The sequence below is a fragment of the Dermochelys coriacea genome, chromosome 13 (assembly GCF_009764565.3).
Source record: "Dermochelys coriacea isolate rDerCor1 chromosome 13, rDerCor1.pri.v4, whole genome shotgun sequence".
Taxonomy (NCBI): domain Eukaryota; kingdom Metazoa; phylum Chordata; order Testudines; family Dermochelyidae; genus Dermochelys; species Dermochelys coriacea.
Window position 1 is genome coordinate 21,403,492 of NC_050080.1, and position 27,400 is coordinate 21,430,891.

At 49.4% G+C, this 27,400-nt stretch overlaps 1 protein-coding gene across 9 annotated transcripts in view; it reads right to left on the bottom strand.

Moving 5' to 3' along the window:
• LPIN3 (lipin 3) overlaps window positions 1-27,400 on the bottom strand; it is a 48,336-nt gene that overhangs the window by 17,361 nt on the left and 3,575 nt on the right. Inside the window, exons 1-3 of one of the 9 annotated variants that reach the window (XM_038369911.2) lie at window positions 15,414-15,481; window positions 4,161-4,266; window positions 683-883 (exon numbers count right to left, since the gene is read on the bottom strand). In XM_038369911.2, the coding sequence (XP_038225839.1) occupies window positions 683-874 (192 nt within the window). In that variant the 5' untranslated portion in view covers window positions 875-883; window positions 4,161-4,266; window positions 15,414-15,481. Of the gene's footprint in view, window positions 1-682; window positions 884-4,160; window positions 4,267-10,338; window positions 10,527-15,277; window positions 15,620-24,800; window positions 24,911-27,400 lie in introns of those variants that run through there. The other 8 variants (XM_043495492.1, XM_043495494.1, XM_043495493.1 and 5 more) reach the window with 8 other exon arrangements.

Here is a 27,400-nt window from a genome sequence, read left to right on the forward strand (position 1 = left end):
TGACAAGTGGCAGGGCGGGGGGGTGGGGAAGGAAGGAAACAGGGCTTGGAATCCATAGGAATTTACTCACCCAGCAGTTCCCTGGCAATAAAGTCACACACAGAAGACAAGAGAAGAGAAGAGTTCCATCCAAACCACATTTTCCCCGGGGGACCTCCTTCCATGCCACCACAGGAATCTCCCAAACCCTTTGAAAACTAGGAGGGCTGCAGAGACTAGTTTTTTTGGAGGAGGATAGAATTCTGCTTGGCAAAGAAGTCTCCCGGTGAGTAAGCCCCCCCCCCCCCCCGACAACTGGAGAGAGAGTGTCCCATCTTATGGGGCTACCTGTCCCTGTCAAGGCTCCTCCCTAACTGCAGGTCTGTTTCACTTCCACCTACTACTTGGTAAATGAGGGACAGAGGTCCTCTCACATGTAAGAGAGAGACACACTCTCCCCCAAGCTGCCTGCTGACAATGGTCTAACTTCAGAGAGGGGGAAAGCAAACCATTCCACAATGCACCAGGGCTGTGACACAACCCGGCAAATGGCAGGGCTCTCTGTCTCTACCTTCAAGACAGCCTCTGCGAACTTAGTTTCAGGAAGAACTAGAATGGAGGAGAAAGGAGGGGACCTAAGTAAGTAGACACCAGTGCTCCCTAGCATGAACAGCACACATCCCGTCTGCAGGGTATCACTTACCACTTTCTCCCTGGAGCGCAGGACTCCCAGCTTCCCAAAGCGCACGTGGAAAGGTGAGCACCGGAAAGAGCCATCTGGCTGCCTCACCACAATGATGTCAATGCATCCAGTCAGGGTGGCTGGGTTCAGGCCCTTATACAGCTCCTTCACAGTGATCAGTACAGTCTCAGCCAGCTGCCCCACATAGTTCATGGTCTGAGACTGCAACCAAGGGAAGCGGGGAGAGACTCAGGGGACTGTGAGGGACCTGGACACCAAGATGTCCAAGGTAGAAGAGTCAACAAAAGCCTATTTTTTAAATATAAATAGTCAGCAAGCATTGGACCAGAGGTGGGCAAACTATGCTCTGGGGGCCACATCTGGCCCTTCAGCTGTTTTAATCCAGCCCTCGAGCTCCTGCTGGAGGGCCGGGTCTGGGGTTTGCCCCACTCTGCACGTGCTGTGGCTCTGCATGGCTCCCGGAAGCAGAGGCATGTTCCCCTCTCTGGCTTTTATGCCTAGGGGCAGCCAGGGGGCTCTGTACATTGCCCCCACCCCAAATGCCAGCTCTGCAGCTCCCACTGGCCAGAAACTGCAGCCAATGTGATCTGCCTGGCCACACCTCTGCATAGGAGCAAGAGGAGGAACATGCCACTGCTTCCGGGAGCTACTTGAGGTAAGCACCACCTAGAGCCTGCACCCTGATCCCCTCCAAACCCCTTGGTCCCAGCCCAGAGCACCGCCCCCCCGGCCCTAGTCTGGAGCCCCCTCCCACACACTGAACTCCTCATTTCTGGCCCCACCCCAGAGCCTTCACCCTCTCCCACACCCCAATCCCCAATTTTGAGATCATTCATGCCCCCCCCATACAATTTCCATACCCAAATGTGGCCCTCAAGCCAAAAAGTTTGCCCAACCCTGCATTAAAGCCACAAGCCTGGATTAGTCTGAAGAACGGAGGTCTATTGAGGGGGGTTAAAATTACAACTGGTAAACAAAAGGAAAATGGAAACAAACTAATGGCCCAGAATTGCTGTTTTAAAAATTAGGTCTAATCGGTAGACCAAAACACCCATTTTTAAAAGGTTCTAGAGAGAATGGGGGGGGGGGGGAGAAGAAGAAAATCATAACAGAGGTGGGAGAAAGGGGTGAGATTCAACATGGCTGCTGCTTTCTGGAAGCTGGGATCCCCCAGAACACTGTTGGGCCTTCACTGTCCTGGGCATCCTGACCAGACCATGCCACAGAGAGAGAACCAATGACACCAGTTTTGGCTAAATCCTTAACACCTGGAATGTGAGCCTTGAGTCCCTGCTGCCTTCCCACCCCCCCCCCCAAAATGTGTCCTCTCTCTTTCCCACCTTATTTCTTTCCTTTCCTCTCTTTTTGCTTTACATTAAGGAGTCTGGCTTGATTGGCCAAGACTGTCCTTTTTGCAACATTGCTGTGAGCACATGACCAGAGGCAGCTAAAAGCTACGCTCTAAGCCATAGGTTTCAGAGTAGCAGCCGTGTTAGTCTGTATTCGCAAAAAGAAAAGGAGTACTTGTGGCACCTTAGAGACTAACAAATTTATTAGAGCATAAGCTTTCGTGAGCTAGTGAGCTGTAGCTCACGAAAGCTTATGCTCTAATAAATTTGTTAGTCTCTAAGGTGCCACAAGTACTCCTTTTCTTTTTGCTCTAAACCAGTGGTTTTCAACTTTTTCTCATTTGTGGACCCCTAAAAACATTTCAAATGGAAATCTTAGGCATAGTTTGCAGATCCCCGGGGTCCACAGATCACAGGTGGAAAACCACTGCTCTAAACAGCCCCATGCTGGTACAATTTTGCCAGCTCTCAGAAAGGCTGATTGGACCATGTGCCATGCCCGCATTTCCTCAGCGGCGAGGTTGCAAGTAAGAGTCAGCACTAGAGACAGAAGCTGTATTTCTTATTTCTGCTGTTCTTTTATCTCCCTTCATGTGTTTGTGTCCTGTTTTGTTTTCAAGGAAACAGCAGCTACGGTTTCTCCCTCACCCCAGGATAGTTATTGCCATCTTTGAAAGACCAGCAAACAGTGGGGTTTTTTCCCCTTTAAGGCCCTACAGATGAAGGGAAAGTCAATTAGTAAGGCTGCAAATCTGGCATGGAGGTCATGGATTTGGTGACTTCTGCAGTGGCAGCCCTGGAGCCCGCTGCGGCAGCCCTCCCCGCCAGCAGCAGCAGGAGGAGTTCGGGTGTGGGAGGTGGTGAGGGCTCTGGGTGGTGCTTACCTGGGGGGTGGGGGGAGGAGGAGGTCCCCAGAAGCAGCAACATGTTCCAAGGCAGAAGCACAGCCAGGGAGCTCTGCGTGCTGCCTCTGCCTGCAGGCACTGCGCCCACAGCTCCCAGTCAATGGGAGCTGTGGAGCAGACGCTTGGGGTGGGGGGCAGCGGGCGGAGCCCCCCGGGCTGCCGCCTGCCAAAGAGTACCCAAGATTTAGTCAGGGGTATCTAGCACAAATCATGAACAGGTCACGGGCCGTGAATTTTTGTTTACGGCCGGTGACCTGTCCATGACTTTTACTAAAAATATCTGAGACTAAAACATAGCCATAGCAATGAAGGATATTGTTCCAATAAAGGCCTATTACGTTACAAATGCTTTAACTTTTTCCTTCTTAAATCTTTTATTAAGACGATACAGGAAGAAGAGAATATTTTCTGATGGTGCATTTGCCATGCACCTGAGCAGGCAATTCATCCCTCAAAACCTTAAACCATGTTTAACTGTTTAGGGTTGTGCACTGACAGATGACCCCTTGGACTCTCTGGGCCCATGGATTCCATCAAAATGAACCAGCCGTTCATACACCCAGGGCACATACAGGTGCCTCCTATAGGGAAATCACCTTTTACTTCACAGCCATTTGTGCAGCCCCCCACGGGGTAAGTAATACAATGAAAATAATATTTAATGGGAAAGGGGAGGCAGAGAGGTTAAGGGGGCTTGGTCAAGGTCATGACAAAGCCAGAATCAGAGTCCAGACCTCCAGCTTCCCAGTCCTGTGTTCCCACATGCTACCATACTCACCCATACTGCTTACAGACCAGAGAGGTGTTTCCAAAGGGGGTGGGGGAAATGTGCCATTCTACTTTGTGATCAGTCAAAAAGAAACCCCTGTCCACACCCTTTAACATCAGAGAATAAGCTAGTCTCCTCCTTGCCACCTAGGTCTTCAGACCATTCCCTGCTGCAGGAGCTCTCCTTGTAGGCCAGAGTCCTTGCCAGCAGCATGCGCACACCCCGTAGAGGGGAACAGGATGTATAAACAAAACTTCCAAGGCGAAGGAAGTGCTACTCTGTGATAAAACACAGAGATACGATCTAGCAGAAGCCAAGCCATGGCTCCTTGACACTAATGTGATCAGCACAAAAGAACTAGGCCAACTAGAGTTAAAGCTTTCCTTGAATTATTAGGAGGTCTCATGGGACCACCACTTAGCATTGACAGAGTTTGCTGCCACCGCTTAACTTACAGGTCAGCTATTCTGCTGAAATTCTTTACTTGGGTCAGAATTCTCCTCACTTCTGCATGGCAGATCTCAGCTCTGATCCTATGCTTTTCTTTTGGGAGACCAAGGCCTGTAATGATAGCAGAAGAGAGAACCACTGTGCAGATCCGAGGAGAGATTTTTGCCCTCTTTTTAGCTATGTAATATCACCTGGGTGGATAGAGAGCACACTCCATGGGATGTGGCTTTTAGCTTGTTGGGAAGTGACATTCCTGGATTGACTGACATGGCTGTTGCTTTGTAACCTGGCTTCCCACTCCTTTCTGCACATGCTGTATTTAGGCTTCACTGGATTGCCTTTGAAGTCAATGGAAAGACTCCCATTAACTTCAGTGGAAGGTGAACACAGTATGTGCGGCGTGTCTCTTTGGGAAGACGGAGAAACCTCGGCATGGGAAAAGCAACATACTGCCAAACACAAAACATTCAAAATTCTGAGCCACACCCCATGATCATGAATTAAAGGGGTTCTTGTTTACCTTCTGGTTTGAGCCTTTAAAGGGTTACATTTTCAAGCGTTCCCTGCAACTGTGAGGGCTAGACACTTTATTAAAAAAAAAAAAATCTGAGATTCTCACATATCTCCAGGAGCCAGGGTTTTGAAGAAGCCAACAGATATCACAAGACTGGGAATAAAATAGTGACAATTGACAACTCTGAGCTCGCATACATTCTCTCTACTCTTGGAGGGTCTGCCACCATGCAAACCGGCATCACCACATTTCCCTGCAGAATTCTTTATCATCATCATTAACATTAATGGGTTACAGTTATCACCCTATCACTGTAGTCCTTTCAAAAGCAGATGGCAAGCGTTATTTTGCAATTGAATGTTAATCGGTATGAGCCATTTCACTTTTACATGGATTAGCATTTGCCATCCCAGAGGACTTTAATCCCATAATGAAGTCACCAGCAGTCACTTTGTACTGTGTGATCTTCTTATTGGGACACGCTAGCAGATGGCCTTTTGCACCATGCATGTAGCTGTCCAAATTAGAAGAGGCCATGGAAGAGAGGCGGAAGACATCCAGAGTAGCACTATACTGAGCAACAAAAGTCTCTGCACTTTACACTCATTAAAGGCCAAATCCCAACCACTTCTGATTTGGAACCTTTTCACAGCCACTACATACAGGTGTAGATGAATCTCCAGTAGAGCAGAAATTGTTAATACTTTCCCACTTAAGCAACAGCCGTTGCCATTCACCATCATTTGGTAACTGGGGGTATATCCCAGAGAAGCAGTCATTCCGATTAAGTGGACTAGACTGTGCTGTAAGTAATGAACAGTTAAGGTCTATTTAGTTGCAGGTTGGTGGAGGACTCAGACAGCTTTGGAAGGCCACTTGCATTAGGCACTCATGCACCCCAATCACGCAGCTTTTGGGTTTCATTAGCAAGGACATTTGGAAGGAAAGCCTGCATGGCCCATAATCTTCATATCTGATCATTCCCAAAAGGAGGTTAATCCTCCCTTTGCCACATACAGCAGGCTGTCAAGATGCTGAGGATGTCACAGAGCCTTGCAATTTGCATGGTACACACTGCAGTTTTGTATCAAGTGCTGGGACTTTGCGATGATACAAGTGGGATGCACTGGCATGCCAAGATTCTGTGGCACATTGTATGCAGCCCCCCAGAGCAGTTGGCAGGAAGTCACGTGTAACTGGCAGCCAATCTCCTCCTGGCTAGCACATGGAATCCCAGTAGAAACCTCTTGCTGAGCAAGGCACGAGAGCTGGCCATTCAGCCTGCCCTCCATTTTGAGAGGGAGGCAGGTGGACAGTCAGTACCCAGGGAGTTACAGGAGTTTGATTTCTTTCACAACTTCCCTGGGCTTCCAGAAGGCCTTACAAAGTCTACCAGGAGCCACCACTTCAGGAAGCTGCAACAGGGCCTATGGGATAGGTACCCTGGGGCAATGAGACTGAATAGCCATGTGACAGCCCCCAAGTAGACCTGGTAGAACTGCAAGCAAAGCTGCCTGACTAGTGGTGACACACTGCAGAGCTGATACCAGCACCCGTGTTGTCTCACCAGCTCAGTTCTCTGTGTAGATGCAGCCATGGACCAGAGACCAAGGCTATGGCCACCATTCATGAACTGCATTAAGAGGGCTAGCAGTGGAGGCCACAGCATCTCTATTAACCTCTTCTGGTAACAAGAAGATGGGGACAGGAATCTCTCGACAGATACAGTTCCTAGAACTAAGACCTTGTGTGTCTTCCTCCCCTCCCCCCAGTCCTCAGCTGTTGGGAAACTAACAGGTTGAGACCGAGATGGGTGGGAAAAGGTTTCCAGACTTATTCACCAAGCCCCTGTAATAATTAGAAGAAAGCAGGTTAGTATGAGATGGCTGAGCCCAGCTGGCAATGCTGGGTGAAAACAAGCACCGAGGCAGGGAGAGATTAAGCATTGCCTTGTTAAGCTGAGCGAGTGGCAGACCCCAGAATGGAACCCAGGAGCCCTGGCTGCTAGCCTTCTGCTCCAACTACTAGGCCACCCTACCTCTTGAAGACACAGGCATACAATCATGGTCTGCTGGCCCAGGCAGGATGGTCAAACGGTTGTTCTGGACATGAGCCAGAAAGCCAGTTTGGTAGCTTAGCGGCAAGTGCTCCTCTGCTACACAAGCTCCCCAGGTTCAAATCCCACTTACTCTCTGAACTAGGAAGGACAGCCTGCAGAGGCCATAATACTCACAGCCTGATTAGCTCCAAGAGAGAACGGACTTCCAGTTACTCTGTATCAGCCCCCAATGGCTGCCCGAAGCAGCATGAAAACAGAGGAGAGGTCAAGATTTCAGCTTGTTTCCTCCTGCTGCCATACAGGCCCCAGATCCCATTTCTGCATGTGACCCTCATTCCAGGGGCACCCCCCCTCAACTTTGGGCATTTGCATGACAGGAGGCAGAGCTAGGAGGGAGCTCACAAATCCTGCAGATGAAGGATTTAAAGCCACCTCCCATTCACCCAGCAAGCCAACCAATGTAACACAGCCTCAGTGGATGGTGGGACTCCCAGCAGAGACCCTGAGAGCAAACACTGTGGGGAAAGAGAAGGATTCATAGATACTAAGGTCAGAAGGGACCATTCAGACTAGACCATGATCATCTAGTCCGACCTCCTGCACAGTGCAGGCCACAGAATCTCACCTACCCACTCCTATGAAAAACCTCACCTATGTCTGTATTGAAGTCCTTAAATCATGGTTTAAAGACTTCAAGGAGCAGAGAAGCCTCCCTCAAGTCAACCATGCCCCATGCTACAGAGGAAGGTGAAAAACCTCCAGGGCCTCTCCAATCTGCCCTGGAGGAAAATTCCTTCCCGACCCCAAATATGGCAATCAGCTAAACCCTGAGCATATGGGTAAGATTCACCAGCCAGATGCTACAGAAAATTCTTTCCTGGGTAACTCAGATCCCATCTCAGGGGATTAGTCCTATTTACCCTGAATATTTAAAGATCAATTACTTACCAAAATCCCATTATCCCATCATACCATCTCCTCCATAAACTTATCAAGTAGAATCTTAAAACCAGATAGATCTTTTGCCCCCACTGCTTCCCTTGGAAGGCTATTCCAAAACTTCACTCCTCTGATGTCTTACCCAGATGGAAGGGGACAGCTGTACACCATCAGATGCTGCCTCTTCCCCAAAACAGATGCAACCTTCCTGGTATGCTGCACACAGAGTCATATCACTCCAGCTGCCAGACATCCTTCGAATTGGTCCAGCAGGGACATCCACATCAAACCCCCACAATCCCAGCCCCATGTTCCTCCTGCACTCCCCACCCCAAAGGGGTAACAAAATCCTACCAGTTTGTTTTGCTGCTGTGCATCCCAGAGCAAATGTCCTGGCTGGGTCCAGAAGCTTCAGTGCCTGTCAGCTCTGCTGTGCTGGGAGAGGGTCATGAGCCATCCCCCGCATGTGCACCAGTCTGCTGAGCCCAGCTTTCTCCAGTGTTTAATTGACAGCAGGCAGCCAATGCCCCAGCCAGTGGGCAGGAGACACCCGACCTTCCCTCTTTGTCCTCTGCTTCACACCCAGTCCTCGGTTCCCAAGACAGCACATACAAGGGGCACAGAGCTGGATTTTTCCCCCCATAGGTGAGCGCTGCCAGGAGTGCACTGGACCTTTGGCCTGAGCACACCCTGGGCTCAGACTGCAAGACACTAAAAGGATTTTATGTTTACTTGGTCATGGGAAGGGCGTAGCAGAGGAAGAAGTGAGCCTTCAGTTTAACCCACTTTCCACCCACAGAGCATCTGGCAGGCATGGGGCGGTACAGTGGTGAGGGAACTTAGTCTGAGCTCCAGAGGACACAAGTTTAAGGGCGCTGCTGAACGGAAACTCATCCAAGCAGGCTCCTGCCTATGATTAACAAGGCACTATGGCAAGGATGCTTACAGAGCCTTTCAACGCATTCGTTCCAGAAGGCTTGTACTGCGTGCCCTTGGCTACCACTCCCTATCTCTGCCTTACCCTAGAGGGCCAGATGCCAGCTCACCGCAGCTCCTCAATCACTGGCTCAGTCTCACACAGCCTTGGAGAGACAGGACGAGACCCCCACGCTCCAGGCCAAAACCCAACTCCCCTCTCGGTCAGGGAAACTAATCCTTAGCCATTAGGGGTCTGGTCATCTGTGTTCCGCCACTAGGGGGAAACATCACACAGTCCAGCCACCAAATTCATGTTCCTCCAGGCTTCCAGGGTGTTTGCTATGGGGCTGAGGACACAGGGAATTTCACTCTAGAGGGCGATTGTCCTCCCCTCCTTTACAAAGGAAGCAGCTAGCGCTCAAAAGCAGGCATGAGATCTCTGGCACTGCCAGAACCCCACAGGGTGCTACCACATCCACACAGCATGCATGGGTCATTTATAAAAAAGACAGCGTACTTCAGCCTTCGGGGTCCAGCAAGCCTTGATAACAGGGGGCTGCTTCGTGAATCCCAGGACCCAATTCCTACCTGATTGGTCAGCCGGGGGGAGGGGGCAGGAAAGCCAGGGGAAGATACAGGACCCCCCCACCCCAAACGGAGCCTGGGTCATTCAGACAGGTCTGTCCTTTTGTGATAAGGAAGGCAGTCAGTCATCGCCTCTTGCTCCCCAGCTTGCGCCCTAAGGGGCTCATCCTTCTCCCCCAAGCTGTAGAGAGAAGCAATACGAACCTCTACCCCCTCCAGAGCGACCACCCTGAACTACTCCCACTACTTCCTTAGCACTCCTGCAGGAGGCAGGAAGTGCTTGCAGTCACCAGCCCTAGCACCAGCACATATCAACCTCTGGTGCCCCAGCCCATCCATAAGCAGTATCCAGCCCAAGCAGCAGCCCGGGGAAGAGCTCTTGAAAGTCAAGGGGGAGACCTTCCTTCCCCACCCACTTTGCGAGATTACAGAAGGTACAGAGAGAGGGGACAGCACCTTCTGCTGCTGGCTTTTGAGGGGAGCTGCATTTTGATATTTATTGGTGTGTCAGGATCCAGATGGTGATTTTCAGGCCCTGGGGAAGTTCCTGGGCTAGACACAAAGGGTAAGGCTACCTAGCAATCAGGAGGTGCGACCGCAGCACCCGTAGGCATACTCAAGCCAGCTTGCTTTTAAAAAAAAAAAAAAAAAAAAAAAAAAAAAAAGCATAGCCTCGGTGGCAGGAGGAGCTGCGGGAGTACAATCCCGCCAGTCCATACTCGGGTGTTTGTCTCCTGCACCTACACCTAACTTAGCACCACCTGTCTCACACACACAGCCTCACAATTTCTCTTCACCATGTGGTTGCCCATTTACTGTGGGGCGCTGCCAGAACAGACACATTAAAGATGGCAAGGAACTCAGATAGTATACAAGTACTAAGAGAGTCAGGATTTTCCAAAGCCTCTATTGATCTGGCTGCCCAGCTTGAAACGGCTTTAAAGACCCAGTGTTCAGAAAGAGCGCCTACCCTCTGAAAATCAGGCTGTATTAAGGGGTCTCAAATTGGGCTCCCAACAAGTCTTGTCCAGAGTCCATGGCTGGACTCTAGATGGCTGTCGGGCCAAGGGCATGAACTGGTCGCAGTATAGTTCAATACAATCAGAGAGGCATGAGCTCTTCATTATGACTGGCTGAAAGCTTTTCATCAATTGGGTTCTCAACTAACCTGAGTTTTCCCACAGGTGTCTGCTTTCCACTGAAAACTTGCAGCCAAGGTGTCTCAGTGCAGTTGTAGTTTGGTTGCCTCACATGCCCATTCCGCTCCACGGATCGGGGTTCCCGGCCAGACTACATTTCCCAAGAGGGTTGACTATGTTGCATCATGGGAGATGTAGTTCAACCAGGAAGCTTGGCCTAGAAAGGATAATGGGAGCTTGCTCTAACTTTGCCTCAGGGAAATTGTAGTTTGGGTCATTTCCAAATCCACATTCTTTCCCTCTGTTAACGGGGATGGGGGGGAAACCTGCAGAAAATATTAAAACAAAAGCCACACAGCACAGTTCTAGTTTACATTAGGTAGAACACGTTGACAACTATGTGTAGGGTTCTACCAAATTTATGGCCATGAAAGACGCATCACGGACCGTGAAATCCGGTCTTTTGTGCTTTTACCCTAGACTAAACAGCTTTCACGGCATTTCTCAAATTGGGAGTTCTGACCCAAAAGAGTTTTGGGGGCATGGGTCACAAGGTTATTGGGGGGGGGCATGGTATTGCCAGCCTTACTTCTGTGCTGCCTTCAGAGCTGGCGGCTCAAGAGCTGCAGCTGTTGGCCAGGCTCCCTGCTCTGAAGGCAGTGCCCCAACAATACCATACCATGCCACCCTTACTTCTGCTCTCCTGGCCAGCAGCTGCTGCTCTCCTGGCCAGCAGCTGCTGCTCTCCTGGCCAGCAGCTGCTGCTCTCCTGGCCAGCAGCTGCTGCTCTCCTGGCCAGCAGCTGCTGCTCTCCAGCGGAAGGAAGCAGTACTGCAACACTTCCTATAATAACCTTGCAACGCCCCCCCCCCGCCCAAAAGACACCCCCAAAAAAACAAACTCCTTTTTGGGTCAGGACCCTTACAATTACAACACTGAAATTTCAGATTTACATAGCTGAAATCATGAAATTTACTATTTTAAAATTCCTGTGACTGTGAAATTGACCAAAATGGACAGTGAATTTGGTAGGGCCCTAACTATGCGGATTGCTTGTTGGCTTTTGAAGGAACCGAAGTACCTACATATTTTTCTCTTCTTATAATCCTGCCCATTCAGGTACACAGGGTATCCACCAGTTTTCACCATTTATTTTAGTCTTGTGCTAATCTGTTCGTGCTTCCAAGCGTCACGTTGACCGATTTAGTTTCTTCCTCTATTGTTCTACACAACATTTCCTCTAGGTCAGCCTCTCTTTCGATGCAGCATTCATGTTATCTCTTGACATGGAAGCCATGCTTTAGGTATGCCACGAACATGTTGTAAATATGCCCATTATGGAGTTGTCTCAGGCATAAGCATAGTGTAAAAAGCTGGGGCTAAGTAAGGCGTGCATGGGAGGTGGGAAATGGGGGAAGGGTCAGGAGAGAAGACAGCAATACTTACAGCTTACTCAGCAGTTATCTTTTTCACAGCACACAGACAGACATGGACTGATTAAAAACAGAAGTGTGGGCAGAGCATAGGCAAGAGAGTTAGGTGGGGACAGCATCTGGGAGCTGCATGAAGGTGAGGAGAGATATGGGATTCAGTGAACAGACATGATGGAGGTGATTGCAGCATTCAAAGCAGGACATAACAGGAGCTTGGAGTGGAATCTTAAACTACAGGAAGAATGAGTTTTGGAAATACTCAAAAGTAGCTACCAGATCTGCTATGTGGGCTAATGGAGGGTGCACTGGGCTGAGACTCCAGAGCGGAGCTATTTTTTAGTTCACTGGCCAAAAAACACCTCTTTAAAAAATTGTTTTGGGACCAACAACACATTTCATTTAACTCTGAATTTTTTTTATTTTTAAAAACACTTTTTAAAACCAAATCTAGCTAAATTTTGAAACATTGTGTGTTGAAAGTCTCAAAATAAGCTATTTAGCCAAATCTAATTTGAATTCTGTAGTTTTATTTAGAGCCAATCTGAGTTTTTGGGTGAATAAGCCGTATGTCTGAAATAGTGGTTCTCAACCTATTTACCATTGTGGGCCGCATATACACCCCCTCCCCCCCCACACAGAGTACATCTACAAAAAAAAAAAGTAGAGTATTTGTTGTATGACAGCAATGCAATTCAAATCCATCTAGTACCTTTCATTTCAACACTAGCAAATATCTACCAAGAGCATTTTAAATTAGCAAAATACATCAAAACATTAACTGTTAAAATTAATTAACTTACAAAAGGGTGATATGGCATATTGTACTCTCCAGATGCTCAGCCCAGCTGCGCTGCCAGCAGTAGTGTGGAAGTGAAAGTGTGTCTGTAAATCCTGCCTGCAAAGATGGGGAGCCCTGACTGGTGCAGGGTGCCCCCCCATCCAGAGACTCGCCCCAGCCCCCAGACCTAGAGTCTGTTCCCCAGGCACCAGGTGCACCCCCTCCCCATGCCCACTGGTCTCCTACCTCGGCTGCACATAGCTCAGCAGTGCAGCCCACCTGCCACTGCGGTCCTAGTACTGGGGAGCGTGCTCCAACCAGGGTCACTGATCCCATGATCCTATGGGGTGGGGGACCACACTGAGCACCCTGGCCTCCTGCCGATACTGCCGGGCCCAATCCTGCCAGGGGAAAGGTGCTGATGCTGGGCCTGATCCTGCATGGCCCCAATTTGCACTCTCCCCCCTGGTGGCTCTGTGCCTGGGGCAGGTTGCCCTTCCTGCCCCACCCTAGTCATGACCCTGAGAATGTCACATGGGCCACAACTGTGCGCTGACAGACCAGTGGTTCTCAGCCCATGGCTAGAGTGGAGCGGAGTGAAATGTTTCAGGAGACTTGAGCTCTATTCCCTGTTCTGCCAAGGAGCTGCTGTGTGACTTCTGACAAGTCACTTCATCTTTTTGGTTCCCCCCTCACGCTGATTCTCTCTTGTCTGTTTAGACTGGGCACTCTTCTGGGCAGGGACTCTCTCACACTATGGATGTGTGCAGCATCTGCCATAATGAGGTTCCAATCACAGTCAGGGCCCTACCTGCTACTGTAATACAATTTCATTTTGAACAAGTGCAATTTAATGAGGGTCTGGCTGCATGGAGAGGACAAGTCAGAAGGTCAGAGGCTGCAGACTTTAGTGGCAGAGGACACAGCATTAGCTGTGAGAAGATTTGGAAGGAAATGAAGCCACTTGAGATGCGGGAGCATAACCAAAGGGCAGAATTTGTCTCAGCAGATCTAAAAACAAGGGACAATGGCTATCACCCGGGACTGAACTTTGGATCTCTCCAGCCAACTCAGGAGCCTCTACAGCTTGAGCTAAAGAATTATGTTTACTAACTGGCAGCTATAGCAGACTCTTAACTTCTGTGGATGGGGGAAGGGAAGAGAATGGGTGGCATAGACTAGTTACCTCCCTTTCAAAACCACACTTCTTCCTTGCCCCTTCCCCAGCCAACTCCGCTCCAGAAGGAGATTGGAGCTAGAGAAGCAAATTTAGGAATCAGCAGCAGAGGCAATAGCTGAATCCAATGGATCCTTCAGGGAGGGTGTATAGAGGCAAGGAGGGATTCTAGCTAGCATCGAGTGAATAACCTATCTGTAATGGGATCTGCAAAAAACAAGCCATTTCCTACAGCATCACAGAAAATCCACTGTCTATAGGCATTAGCTGGGGGCACAAAGCACTTTGAGGCTAATATTAACTGCTTTATTCTCAGGAGTAAGGTGACCAGATGTCCTGTTTTTATAGGACAGTCCCATTTTTGGGAACTCGCTCTATATAGGCACCTATTACCCCCCACCCCGTGCTGTTTTTTCCCCCACAGTTGCTATCTGGTCCCTCTACCCAAAAGCTGTAGCTGCAACCCACAGTAATTCAGCAGTAAAGGGCTTAACTGGATTTTCAGACAAGCTAAGTTGACAAATAAAAGGAGTGCATGGGAGAGGGAAAGTCCAATTACAAACAGAAAAATAACCCCAAGTTGAAGCAGGAAGCATCTGCCCCCTACTTCCACTGACCCTAAGCTAGGCACTCCTACCCCAGCTCACCTTACCACCCAGGGTGCCTCAGCACACCCCCAGAGAGACAGCCCTCTGTGAGCCCCACATTCAGAGGCAGTGTGGAGCGAGTGTTTTTCAACCTTAGCCCCCCCACCCCATCTTCTCCACAGGCTTCATACTGAATTCATCATGTCTGTTAGGAGTAATAAAAAGTCCTCCTCTCTCTAGCCTCTCAAAATCCTCAGGCCAGCCCTGAGCATGGAAGTCCCATCACAGTGGGCAGGAGTCAATTGCCTTTGGAAAGAGGTGTGTAAATAATAAATAAATAAAATATATCATTGTCAGGTCCACCCAAAAATGCCAAGGCAAACTCAGTAGATAAATAGTGAGGGGGAGGAGTCAGAGTCTGGGGGCCTAAAACCCAGCTAACTTGTAACCCCACCTTAAAAACTAAAGGGAACAGCTTGACAACTCCTCAGCAACCAGGATGTGGGTGGCAACTAAGTTTCCCCCTTCCATAGGCCACAAGACAGGTCACACAGCACTTCTGCCACAGCAATTGAAGAGCCCAGCTTTATAGCTAGAAGGATCTCCCAGGATAAGCCAACTACTACCTGTACTTTGCTAGAATGCCCCCAGTTTAGCACACCTTTAGCTCCTATAACTGCCTGACACAGAGGGAACTAGAAGAGGGGAGTAGGGGAAGAGACAAAGAATATCATTTCCCTTGGCTATCAAGGAAATTTCTTAATTCTTAAACAGGATTAATGCTTTGTACAAGTGCCACTGCATTATGAAAGTTGCTTCTCCCCCAAGCTATTCTGTATACACCTTCCACAGCAAGATTCCTTCTGATCAGTTACCCTAGCCCAAAATATTCACACAATATAAGTCTTCTCTTTTTTACATCCTGCCAAGATGAGCAGGGCAGCATTACTCAAACATATAGCTTTGTTTGATCACTTGTTTAGCCCCCCGTACCTTGACAGCTGCTTAGCTTCAGTGGCTGCTCCTAGACTTTGAAACAGACATGCTCTTAAAATGCCTACAAATGGGCATTTTCTTTCTGCTTCTCTTAGCTCTACCACCTACCTGAAACTTCCTGCTTCCCTCTTACCTTAGCCAGGGTGGAGCCTACACCCTAAACAGTGTCAGGTCATCACTGATCTGCCTCATCTTAAGCCTATCAGAGCTTTAGGAGCACTAGAGACAGGACCTCATTGAACCAGGCAGCTGACAGCAAACATGAATGGCTGCAGCTGTGGGTCACTTCAGCCCTGCCCATTTTCCTCCTCTCTCATACTCTGGCAGCTCCAGGCACTTCTCAGACCTGCCAGATGTCACTCTGTTTGTAGGAAGACTTCTTCCTGTTTCATTAATTTGCAGGCAGGTGCAGTACCTTACCCGAAGAAGGATTTTGCAATGTCATTGCAATAATACGCTTAGGGCTAGACTTTCCAAAAAAGCCAGCTCCCATTTAGGCACCTCAATTAGTGGGCAGATTTTCTAGAGGGTGGGGGGTGCTGAGCTCTGTGGAGAATCCTGGCCATCGGGGTCACAATGGAAGGTGCTGGGAGCTCACCTGTTTGAAAAATCCAGCCCTATGAGTGCTGAGTTTTCTGGAAGCTCTAGCCCTTATCCCTCCCCATAGTGGTTTGAAATCTCCCACATTCAAGTGCTGGGAGCATCTGCAGGGCTGGGCTAGTCTGCTGTTACTGCTAAATACTAAGATAACCCTTCAAACTGAGGGAAAGGACTGCAGAGATGGGTAATCCAATGGGTGCTTTTGGTTTGTAAAGCTTCGTTAACGGGTTTTGGTTTTGCAGGTGTTGTTTGGATATATAGGTTCCTTTTTTCCCTGCAATTGGATGAATGGCTCTGATTTTGGCTCGTCTCTAGGGCCAAATCAGTTTGCTTCATTTTTATTCAGTCCTTAATGGCAGACCATAACTTAAATAAAACCAGGGTGCCTAAGCACTGCAGCAGGTGGTGTCATGGGACATTGTATTAGCCTTTCACTTCTGTTCTTTGGAAACTGACCAGGGGCTCAAGTTGAGGCAGTGTTATCTCTGCTGCTGGAAGCTTCTTAAAGTGTGGCATCCAAACTTGACAATGCATTACATAGACAATGACCTTAATTGAGTGTGGCTGCACTGTATTAATATGCGTACAGCTCTCACTCAACTCCCAAAGTGCTGGCCCACCAGGCACTGGGCTCAGTGACCTGAGGAAGTTAGCGGCAGGCTACTCTCCTTTGGAATGGGAGTGTCCCTGGGACACTTCAGACCCAGCAAACCCTCTGTCAAAATCCAAAGACGCTCTGTTGCTGTGTCTGGATAGTCTCAAATTTCCCAAGGAAAATAGTGAAACCTGGGACAGATGGTGACATAGGCAGTCAAAACCACTTGAACTATCCAGCCAAATCCCTATCTGTGTAAAGGAAGGCAGTACTTCCTAGTGGATAGAGCACTGGACTGGGACTTGGGAGGCCTGGCTTCTATTCCGTTTGGTCACTGGCCTGCTGGGTGACCTTGGGCAAATCATTGCATCTCTTTGTGCCTCAGTATCCTCATCTGTAAAAGGGGGGTTAGGAATCTGACCTCATTTGTAAAGCGCTTGGACATCACCCGATGAAAGGTGCTATATTAGAGCTAGGTATTAGGATTTTATGATCTATGCCAGGGATCGGCAACCTTTGGCACGTAGCCTGTCAGGGAAAGCCACTGGCGGGCTGGGCTGGTTTGTTACCTGCAACGTCCGCAGGTTCGGCCGATCACCGCTCCAGACCAATGGGGGCTGCGGGAAGCGGCAGCCAGCACATCCCTCAGCCCATGCTGAGTTATACAGAGTCCTGAACGAAATTCCTAAGATTAGAGTTGAATTTAACAGTCTGTTCGTTTCTGGGTTCATATACTGTCCCATCAGCATGGTAATCTGAGCACCGCTGCATTTGAATCAACCCCAAACAAAGTGCAATTCAAGGGTGGAGAAATCACATGAACTAAAACCTGCTAAGCGACTTGTCAAAAAAAGCTATGTGACAGAAACGCAGCAAGATTTGTCCAGCCCTGCCTGAGTTCTGACACACTGGGGCTATAACCTGGGTTTCACCACAAGGTGGCAATCTTTCATCTCTTTAAAAAACAAGAGGACTTGTGGCACCTTCGAGACTAAAATTTATTTGATCATAAGCTTTCGTGAGCTACAGCTCACTTCATTGGAGCAATGCATCTGATGAAGTGAGCTGTAGCTCACGAAAGCTTATGCTCAAATAAATTTATTAGTCTTGAAGGTGCCACAAGTCCTCCTGTTCTTTTTGAGGATATAGACTAACATAGCTGCTACTCTGAAACCTTTCATCTCTTTCTGTCTCTGCCTGTTCATCATCTTCAGATACACTGCACAATTCGGACTCAAATTCTGCGCACAGCAGATACATGCATCTTCCACCACAGTCCCTAGGAGATGCACAAGCACATCACAGAGAAGACTCTGGCCCTATCCTAATTAATATCTTTCCATCTCATGACTGTATGTATATACATAGGTGCTGGAACTAGGGGTGCTGCTGCACACCCTGGCTTGAAGTGATTTCCATTATATACAGGGTCGACAGTTTAGTTAAACAGCTCTCAGCATCCCCACTATAGAAATTGTTCCAACACCCCGTGTATAAAGCGACCGAAGTTTTCTATTAACGGCAGCTTGGGCCTTTTATAGAGCCCCGAATAAAGAATTCTAATGATTAATAGCATATCACTATGGCACCATTAACATCTACAGTGCTCTGACAGAGATCCGGTCCCTGTGCAAAGGCGTGTACAAAGTAAGGGTCTGATGATCCTACTTCCTATAAGTTAATGGCAAAGCCCTTCTTGTTTTCAATGGGAGCAGTGCGGGGCCCTAAATGAGAGAGACATAAACAGATGCAGATTCTCAAAGGTATTTAGGTACCTAGCTCCCACTGAAAGCAATGGGTGCCTAAATACCTTTGGGCTATGCAGCACAGGTGGTAGCAGACAGCTTCAGACATGAGCAGCAGCAATGGAAGGCTAAGCAAAAGAAGGCGGTTTAACAGGACTTAGCATTTATGGATCTCAACCTGCTTTAAGTATCGTGATCCTCATGTGACAGATGGAGAAACTGAGGCATGGGTCGGTTAAGTGATTTGCCCAAAGCCACAAAGGGAGATCTAGCAAAGATGGGGTCAGAAGGCAGGACTGCTGGTTCCCAGTTGGGTGCCCTTTCCACTGTTTTTAAGGAGGGATTTGATGGGGGAAGGGAGGGATTTGGCTCGGGGTGGGGGGAAGATGTTCCAGGTACAAGGGGCACCACAGAAAAAGCATGAAGCTGAGTTCCAGTGGGGCAGAGCACGCACTGAAGGGGAGTCTGGTAGCTAGATCCTGATGGGGGAAGAGCCCAAAAGGCCGTGAAGGGATCAAAGATGGGAGCTGAGCAGGGTGGGAGGTGGCTGGAGAAGCAGCATTAGGGATAGCCTGGAGGCGGGCACAGATCAGAGACAGGGGAGGAGGAAGCAAGAGTCACGATGATGAGAGAGAAAACAAGGAAAACCAAACCCATAGGCAGGATATTGCACTTTGCACATGAGGAAACTGTCTTGCAAAATAGTCAGGGTGGTGTTTGTATATTTACCAGGCTTAATAACAGGGGCCAAACTGCCTGCAGCAATTGGAGCTGCCACAGGCTGAGGTAGCAGATAGCCCATGGGGCTGATGAGCACAGAGACATTTCGAGCTGAAATCACAGGCGAGGTCTGGGGAGACTCACAGGCCGGCATGCTGCCTCCCAGTTCAGGCACCTTTCTGGGGCAGATCAAGTCCATTGCATGCAGTTTATTTGGTGTGACCCTCTCACATGAGTCATTATAAACAGAGCTCCTGTCTCCTCCACGTGGACATTAAAGATCCCTGGCCCCTTTTGTAATGGGAGGGGGTTAGTGTGGTCAGCAATTTCCCCTTTCATCTGTTGTGCTGTGCAATGTACACTAGTTACAGCACTGGGCTGGGACTCAGGAGACCTTTGGGCCAGTCACTGCACCGCCCTGTGCATCAATGAACCCATCTGTGCAAGGGGGATAATGTTACTGACCTCCCTTGTAAAGCACTTTGAGGTCTACTGATGAACAGTGGTAAATAAAATCTTGGCATTGTGAATGATAGAGAGGGGCTTGGTTACAATGATCATGAGGTCCATGTATATAGACAGGCAGTCCCCTGCATTTGTCCATCACCTAGCACAACGGGGTCCTGGTCCATGACTTGAGCTCCTAGTTGCCCCACTGGGCCACCTTAAAGAATCTCTCCCCCAGTCTGCAGTTTACCCCCTGCAAAGCCATGTATTGAAGAGACGGATGTAATAAGCAGGGTTTCCAATAGAAAAGTGCAGATATTTCTGTACAGTTTAAGGTAGAATCCAATCAACATAGTTCTCCATATAATGGCAAGGGTGCGACAACAGCACTCCCAGGCAGCTGATTTACTTGGCTAACTCACCTAGACAGGCTTTTATTGTCCACTAACACACACCCTGTCCAGCAATGCAATAAACATCAGATGGCAGCAAGCCCATTAGCATGTCAGTAGGAAAACAAAGCTTGTCTCAGCTCACCTGACCTTCCCCACCTCCCTCCTCTCGGGGAACGTGGGGGCTTCTTTTTGCTGAGCAGGATTTGAATGAATGTATGAAAATGTGAGGCACAGCTTTAAAAGAAAAGGTTGATTGTTCATTATTGCACATTCTCTTGCCAGCCTACCAACTGAATTTGCTGCCATGCATCGGTTCCAGATCCAGAGCCGGATATTATGCCACTCTCCCAGAATCACTCACTACAGGTAGTTAAGATGACAGGCACTCCAGTGCAGAAAGAAGGGATCTGAATGAACTGCACAAGGGAATATTTTACTCCCAGGGACCTGAGTCCACAAGTGAACAAAGCAGCCAAAAGACCACACTCTACACAGCATGGTTGGATGTAGAGATACAGAGGCCATGGCAATCAGCTACACCCCAGCCATGTGCGGTTAGGGACAGAACCCATAACCCACCCGCTCCAAACACAGGTTTGAACGAAACACACCCCTTGAACTAAAGGAGAAGCTGTTAATCATCAGTTACTATTTTACTGGGTTTTTATCTTTTAGGGGCAGGTATATGCATACACCTTAGCCAGTGCATTCTAGTGTATTTTGGACAACATGAAATGCCTTCCTAAGCTATTTAAACATCACTCACTAACTCCTCTGTGAGAGCCAGTAAAAGCTGCTTCCAGCTGAGAGCAGCGCAACGCAGAACTCCTGCTGCTTGGGAGAGCAAAGTGCGGGGGGAGAGTCACGGCGCTGCGCAGACTTGCTGGCCTCAGACCACAACGGTTCTGCTCTGAGCCTGGCCTGTGGTAAATAGCAGGATGTGTATGAGAACTGTTCAAAACACTCGGCTGTTTCAGTTCACAGGGGTCCGTCTGTGCACACATCCTTTGATTTGGCCTATGTGAGCCTGCAGCCCCCCTAACGCTTAGTGTCCGAAGCACCCAAAAGAAACTCAAGAGGAAACCCAGTTGAACTCCCCTAGTTTCATGACACATCATAGTAGTTTAAGGGAAAACAGTACCTACGCCCAGCTCTACGAAAACTAGGGCTGGGTTTGCTCAAGAACTCACAAGACTTTAGAGACACTTAGCCCGTGTGCTGCTAGCCTGACGCAGCGAGCAGACTCCTGTTGAAACCCAGGGGCCTATGCTTGGGAGTAAGAGAAGCAGGGTCTGGCCTGCCATCTACAATGAAACCTGATTGCAAATCATTGATTTGAATGACCTTAATGCACTCAGCCACTGGGCGAGCTATAGCATGCAGCCCCCCCACCCTGGACTGGCAGACACAGCGCCCCTTCGCTTCTCAGAAAGACTGGTCCATATCCTTCCGTTTCCATGCTAATATTGCCGGTCTCGTGGGTGAATCATTGGGGAAAGTGTTAGTGACTCCTGGCTGTCATCCTGCATCCCTGCACTTCTATATTTGACCGAAAGGAACGTGCCGCTTGCAACAAAGGCCAAATCATGGTTCTGATACAGAAAGGGGTCTAGGCCCCCTCAATTGCTACTGCTGGCCATGGGAGCAAGGGGTCCTCAGCACCCTTGCATGCGGGGTCACACAGAAGGGAGCAACTCCAGCACTGCTGTTGCTTTGCTTTTCTAGAGCACGTTTCATTCACATGCCTGCCAGTGCAGTAAAGCCCAGCAGCAACCCTTGGGAGGGAGTTAGCACCCTGGACATGAGGGTAACAGGTGTGTTAGAGATACAGAGATAGATGCCATTATAACCAATTTACAAATGGGCAGCCAAGTAACATGTCCAAGCCAATTGGAGCAGCCAAGTAACATGTCCAAGCCAAATGCTCGAGCCACTAGACCACACTGCCTCCTTGCTTGCACCCTGCTTGAGCTGCCTAGGACCACATTCCCTCTCCTGAGAAGCAAAGGATCCCCGGGTGCACAGAGCAGAGACCTATGCACACTCTGTAGAAAAGCCCAGGCAGGGATTGATAGGAGGCTTTTAAAGAATCAACAAGTGTCTCCTTTCCTCCTGCAGTTATTTAATGATTTAGTGAAGAGATATGGTGTTACCCCTGCTCAGTGAATGTGAAGAATCTGCTCCGATGTTAGGCTCTGAGCAGAGATCCTGCATGTTGCATTCTCTCTGATTCAACCATTAAACAGCCATTTTTTTTTAACCCTTGGAACAATTTACCAAGTACTCCCTGAGGGCATTCTGTGCCTAAAATTCTGCGCACATTTTAAAATTCTGCAAATTTTATTTGTTAAATAAATGTGGAGACCCCAGCATGGCATTGGGGAGCACAGGCCACTGGCTGCCAGAGGTGGAAGATCACTGTGCAGCTCCCCACTGGGACAGAGACCTCAGCGGTGAGGGCTGCACCCAGCCATGACACAGTGCACAGACCAGGCCTGCCCCACAAACACCCCAGGGCCCTGCTCCTCCGTGCCAGTGTACCAGGTGTGGGCAGGCAGGCTCAGCACGGCAGGATCCAAGTGTGGAGAGGCTTAGTGTGGGGGATCCTGATGTGGGTTGAGAGGGTTCTGTGTGGGGCAATCTGGGTGAGTGCAGCTCAGTGGGGGATCCAGCTGTGGGGGAATCTGGATGCACAGGGGCTTGTTGTGGGGGTTCTGGTGCAATGGTAATGGGACTCTGCAGGGAGGTCCAGGTGACAGTGGCTGGGGCTCAGCAGGAGGGGAGGTCTGGGTGTGGGGGGCCCATGTGCAGCTGGTGGCATCAGTAGGGTGGGGATCCAGGTGTGGGAGGCTTGTTGGGGTGGTCCAGATACAGGGGGTTGTTTCTGGGTCTTGGGGGGGCTGAGGCTTGATTGGAGTGTCTGGGTATTAGGGCGTCTGGATGCACAGGGTTAGAGTGGATGGAGGAGGAGCTCCTTGTAAAGTGATCACTCTTCTTGCAGCTGAGGAGCGATGGGTGCAGGAAGCGGGGAAGGAGGGGGGAATTTGCAGAGCTTCCTACAACCGGGGGAGAAATCTGGGATGGGTCTGACATGGCCCTGGATGCCGTACAGGGGAAAATGAAGTCCCATCCCCCACTGCCCAGCTGGGACTAGTTGCTGAGCCAGGTGCAGGATAGGAACCAACAGCCGTATCTTCTCCAGTTCTGCCCCTGCCCCCAGTGATTTACCTCTCTGCCAGCTGCCCTGGGCACCTGAAACATACTTTAGGGAGGGCTGCATAACCGTTATCGTGGCTTCCCTTTGCTTCCCCCATCAGAAAGTCATTTTTCTGCAGAGAAGTGAAGAAATCTGCAGGGGATATAATTTTGCGCTAAGAGCAGTGGTGCAGAATTCCCCCAGGAGTAACCAAGGGTCGTGGTGGATTCTCCATCACCAGCAATTTTAAAATCAAGACTGGGTGTTTTTCTAAAAGATCTGCTCTAGTACAAACAGGGATTATTGTGGGAAAGTTCCAGGACCTGTGTTTTAGAAGAGGTCAGACCAGATGATCACAGTGGTTGCTATCGGCCTTAGACTCGACTAACAACAATTTGCATGTAGGCACAGGCATCAATATTCCAATGTGCAGGGCGTGCTTGACCCCTGGCTCTGCCACAGGCCCTGCCCCCACTCCACCCCTACCTCACCTCTTCCTGCCCCTGCCCTATCCTGCCTCTTCCCGCCACCTCCCCCTCGCTCCTCCCCCTTGCCCCCAGAGCCTCCTGCACGTCGCGAAACAGCTGATCCGCTGCGGGTGGGAGGTACTGGGAAGGAGAGGGAGGCGCTGATCGGCGGGACCCGCCAGCATGTGGGAGGCAGGGGCGGAGGAAAGGGGAGCACCCACGGAGTTGGCACCTATGCATGTAGGAAGAGGCAAATTTTCAGTTGTGTTTCAAGACTCAACTGGGTACAAATGCTGTTTGGTTTCCAGGACGTCCCTGGCCGTAAGGGTCTCTCTGGTTTTCTTCCCCTAGGAGAACGCTGCACAGTGGCAAAGCAGAAGAGCATGCCGGGCCCTGGCCTGCACTGGGTGGGCGTGCTGAGGTGGGTGGAGCAGCAGAATGAAAGGATACATTGTGCCTTGGGTAGGCAAGCTGTGCTCTGAGTAACAGCTGAGCAAGGAACAGTGATATAATCAGGGTGGCAGAAGGGGGGCTGAATGGTGAGACCGTGGCATGCTATGCTGTGGGGAGCGGCAGGGAGGCACAGTGCAGCATGAATATGATCAAATGAGGCAGTGCACTGTGCTGTGCATGGCAGGGTTGCAGCCTGGCAAACTGTGTGGCAGGTAAAGAGCGGCAGAGCGCGGCAGTAGGCTGATGTGCTCTCCGCCAGGTTGCATCTAAAGCAGTAATAATAGAAGAGAACCAATTACTATTTGCAGCCCTGTGTCGTGTCCTGGCAAACTTCCCCTGGCCTGAGCACCAGGGCCTGTGCCCTGCTGAGTTCACTGGCTGCTTGGATACTGTAGCTACATGCTGGAGTAGCCAGGGAAGCTCAGTCTGCTTGACTGTAGGGAAGCTGAAAACGAGAAGCCCTCTCCATCAACTGACAGCCGCTCTACCCTGCTGCTTTATGGAGCACTCAGCACAGACCAGCCAGTGTGCAGGTCGCCTGTGACATAGAACCACACTGGTATAGCACCTCCCAACTAGCAATCCCAAAGCACTTAATAAATATGAATGAATTAAGCCTCTCAACACCCCTGCGAGGTAGAGAACTCCCGATACCCCCATTTTCTAGAAGAGGCACCTCTGTGCCAGCTGTCTCTGGGACATAGAGAGGTGAAGTGACTTGACTAAGGTCCCATGGCTAGTTGGTGGCAGAATCAGGAACAGAACCCAGGACTCCTGGCTGCCAGTCTCCTGCTGTAGTCACTTGCTTACTTATGTTCACTTAGTCACTTATGCTCCGTGCTACAAAGTAGCGATGAGGTTAATGCAAAGAGAAAGTGAAAAATTATTTAATAACTAATTACCAGTATTGTTGTCGAGGTGCTGGTCGCAGCTCCAGAGTGAAGGCTGAATTGAGTTTGGCACCTAAGCGGGATTCAGTCCCTTATCAGGATTCTGCCTCTCACTGATGAGCCTGAAGAGCAGAGATGAGCTGCTCAAGTCTGGGAGAGAGGACAGGGACCTCCCTCCATTTCTGCCTCCCAAACCCAAGAGAGGGAGAATGATGCAACAATCTGTTAAAAGAAGTTCTGTTTTCTTCACCCCTTCCACAACAGCTGCTGCATTAAGAGGTCAGGAGAGACCTTATGATGAACCCCTTGGATGTTTCAGATGTGGAAGGTGGTCTCAGCCTCGCCTCCTCTCTGATCCCCCTTAAATGATCCTCTGCTATTCCCTGGATTGTCGGACTGTTGACCCTGGCTTTGAGCTCCCCATCAGACCCACTTGTGACATTTCCCCTTTGAAGTTCTGTTGCTGCACGGGATGAGGAGCCTCTGTTGGTACTGAAAGCAGCGTGACAGCGTGGGGCTCAAGCTGAACCAGCCTGTATGAACTGGTAGGGACTTCCGGTCCAGAAGCAGGGAACAGGCAAGAAAAGATGGTTCAGGGGGAACTGTGGGAAGGCTAGCTGGCTAGAAACAGATGCAGCAATAAACAAAGTCTGTAGATTCTGCAGAGGCAGGGGGTTTGTTTTGACAGCAAGATGCTTTCTTAAGGAGCCCATGGTCCCACTTGGCCAACCCCAGCAAACTGAGGGCTGAGCTGCACATTCAGAACCCAAATAATTGCTAAATGAACACAAGGAGACTCTGCGGGTTTTTTTTTCTTTCCAGACAAAAGTTCTTTCTCCTGGTGAGTTGTTCCCACTGTTCCATAACACTGGAAAATACCCCTCCCCCACTGCTCCTCCAACTCATTAAAAACAAACCCAGAGCAACGTGGTTTGTCTAGAGCCAAATGGCCTGCGCGGGATGTGCTGAGCTGGCTTGGAACAGAGAGGCCAGAAAGAAAATCTGATCTAGGGGGTTCGGCTGAATCTTTCTTGGTGCAAAACACACAGAAGGATTCAGTCTAATGAACAATACAGAGCACTGTGAGTGCACCTGTGATTTTGGCAACGTGGCCCCTACCAGGAGGAGCTTACATTCAAGCTCAGATGAAAATGAAGGCTTGAGTCGGTGCCTAGAAAGGCTTGTGAAAGGAGTGAGTTTTAGAGAGGGCTCTGAAAAAGGGTGTGTGTGTTGGGGGCTGCGTTGGGAATGGAAGGCTGTTTCAGATGGGTGTGGAGGGAGGGTTAGGAGAGGAGACAAAACTGAAACTGAGAGAAAGGAACCCCGAAAAGTGAAGGGGCCTGACTGTCCACTGCTTAGCACCTTGTGTCATGATTTACCCTTGTCCAAAGGGGGTGTAAAATGACCCAAATGAAATTCTTCGCTCACTGACACCATCGGTAGTAACATTTTCCCTCCACGGTGCCCAGGTCTCAATGTTGACAGTGAAGAATTAGGTCAAAGTTGCATAACAGTCTTGCACTGATTCACCAGCTATCCTGGCAATCCATTGCAATTTCCTGACTGCCTTTGACATGACACTGGCAAGGCAGGTAGACCTACAGTCACACATCCTAGTGGTGGCATGGTGTGGCTTGTGGGCATGCATTATCCTGGCTCTGCTGATTTATTTCTGTAAATCAGCAAGCTACTGAAATGTCTACAAAGAATTCTGATCCCTGAAGCGTTCTGCTTGTTGGATTCTGGTATATTTCCACTCTGCTAACTACACAAAGAGTACGCAGGTTGCCTGCTCTCCAGGAGTCCTCACCTACAGGAGTCCTTTAAATTTAACTCTGTTGTGGTTCTTTGCTGGGGGGAAGTTGCAATGTAAGAGTGGCCAGGAAGGAGCGGTCCAGTTGTCAGTTTAGCAGAGTGTCTTTTCTGTCAGTGGTCAGTACCAGATGCCTTAGAGAAAGGTGCAAGAAATGGCAAAGTGGCAAATATGGAGTAGCCTGTCCACAGGAGAAGCCCCTTCTGCTAGAGGTTGACTTAGGGGCTTAGATCCCTTCCAAACTTTTGTGGTGTTGTTGCTTTCTATCCTGGAACTGTGGATATTTTCTTTATCCATATAAAATGTCCAAACCTCCCATAGACAACAGTGGGGCAGGATCGTACCCTTAACTAGCAAGTTTTAATGTAGGAATTGGTCTGGGCACAGTAATTGATTTGTGAAAGTCCTAGAAGTGGTGTCCACACAAAGGTCTCAAAGCCAGTAAAGATGTTACTTTAGCAAACAAAAACACAAACCATAGAAAATCTACTCCATAGCAGGAAAACTCAAGGTGGAAAACGGAGCCAAGGACAGATAGTTTAGAAGGTCTGGGGGCTTTCCCTTCTTTGGCCCACCTCTAGCTAAATTGATAATCTGATGTGTAATAGAGGTCAGAGCTGACCTCTATCTACCAGGCACAGTTCAGGAAAGGCTGCTGGGTGAGGGAGCCAGAGGGCTGGATTAGCCTCACTGCTGTGGCTGCTGCTTCCGCATTGCTGCTGTCTGAAGTGAGGAGAAAGAAAACACAGTAGCAATGGGCTCCATGTAAGTGACACCCTCCCCCTCTCTGTGGCCAGTC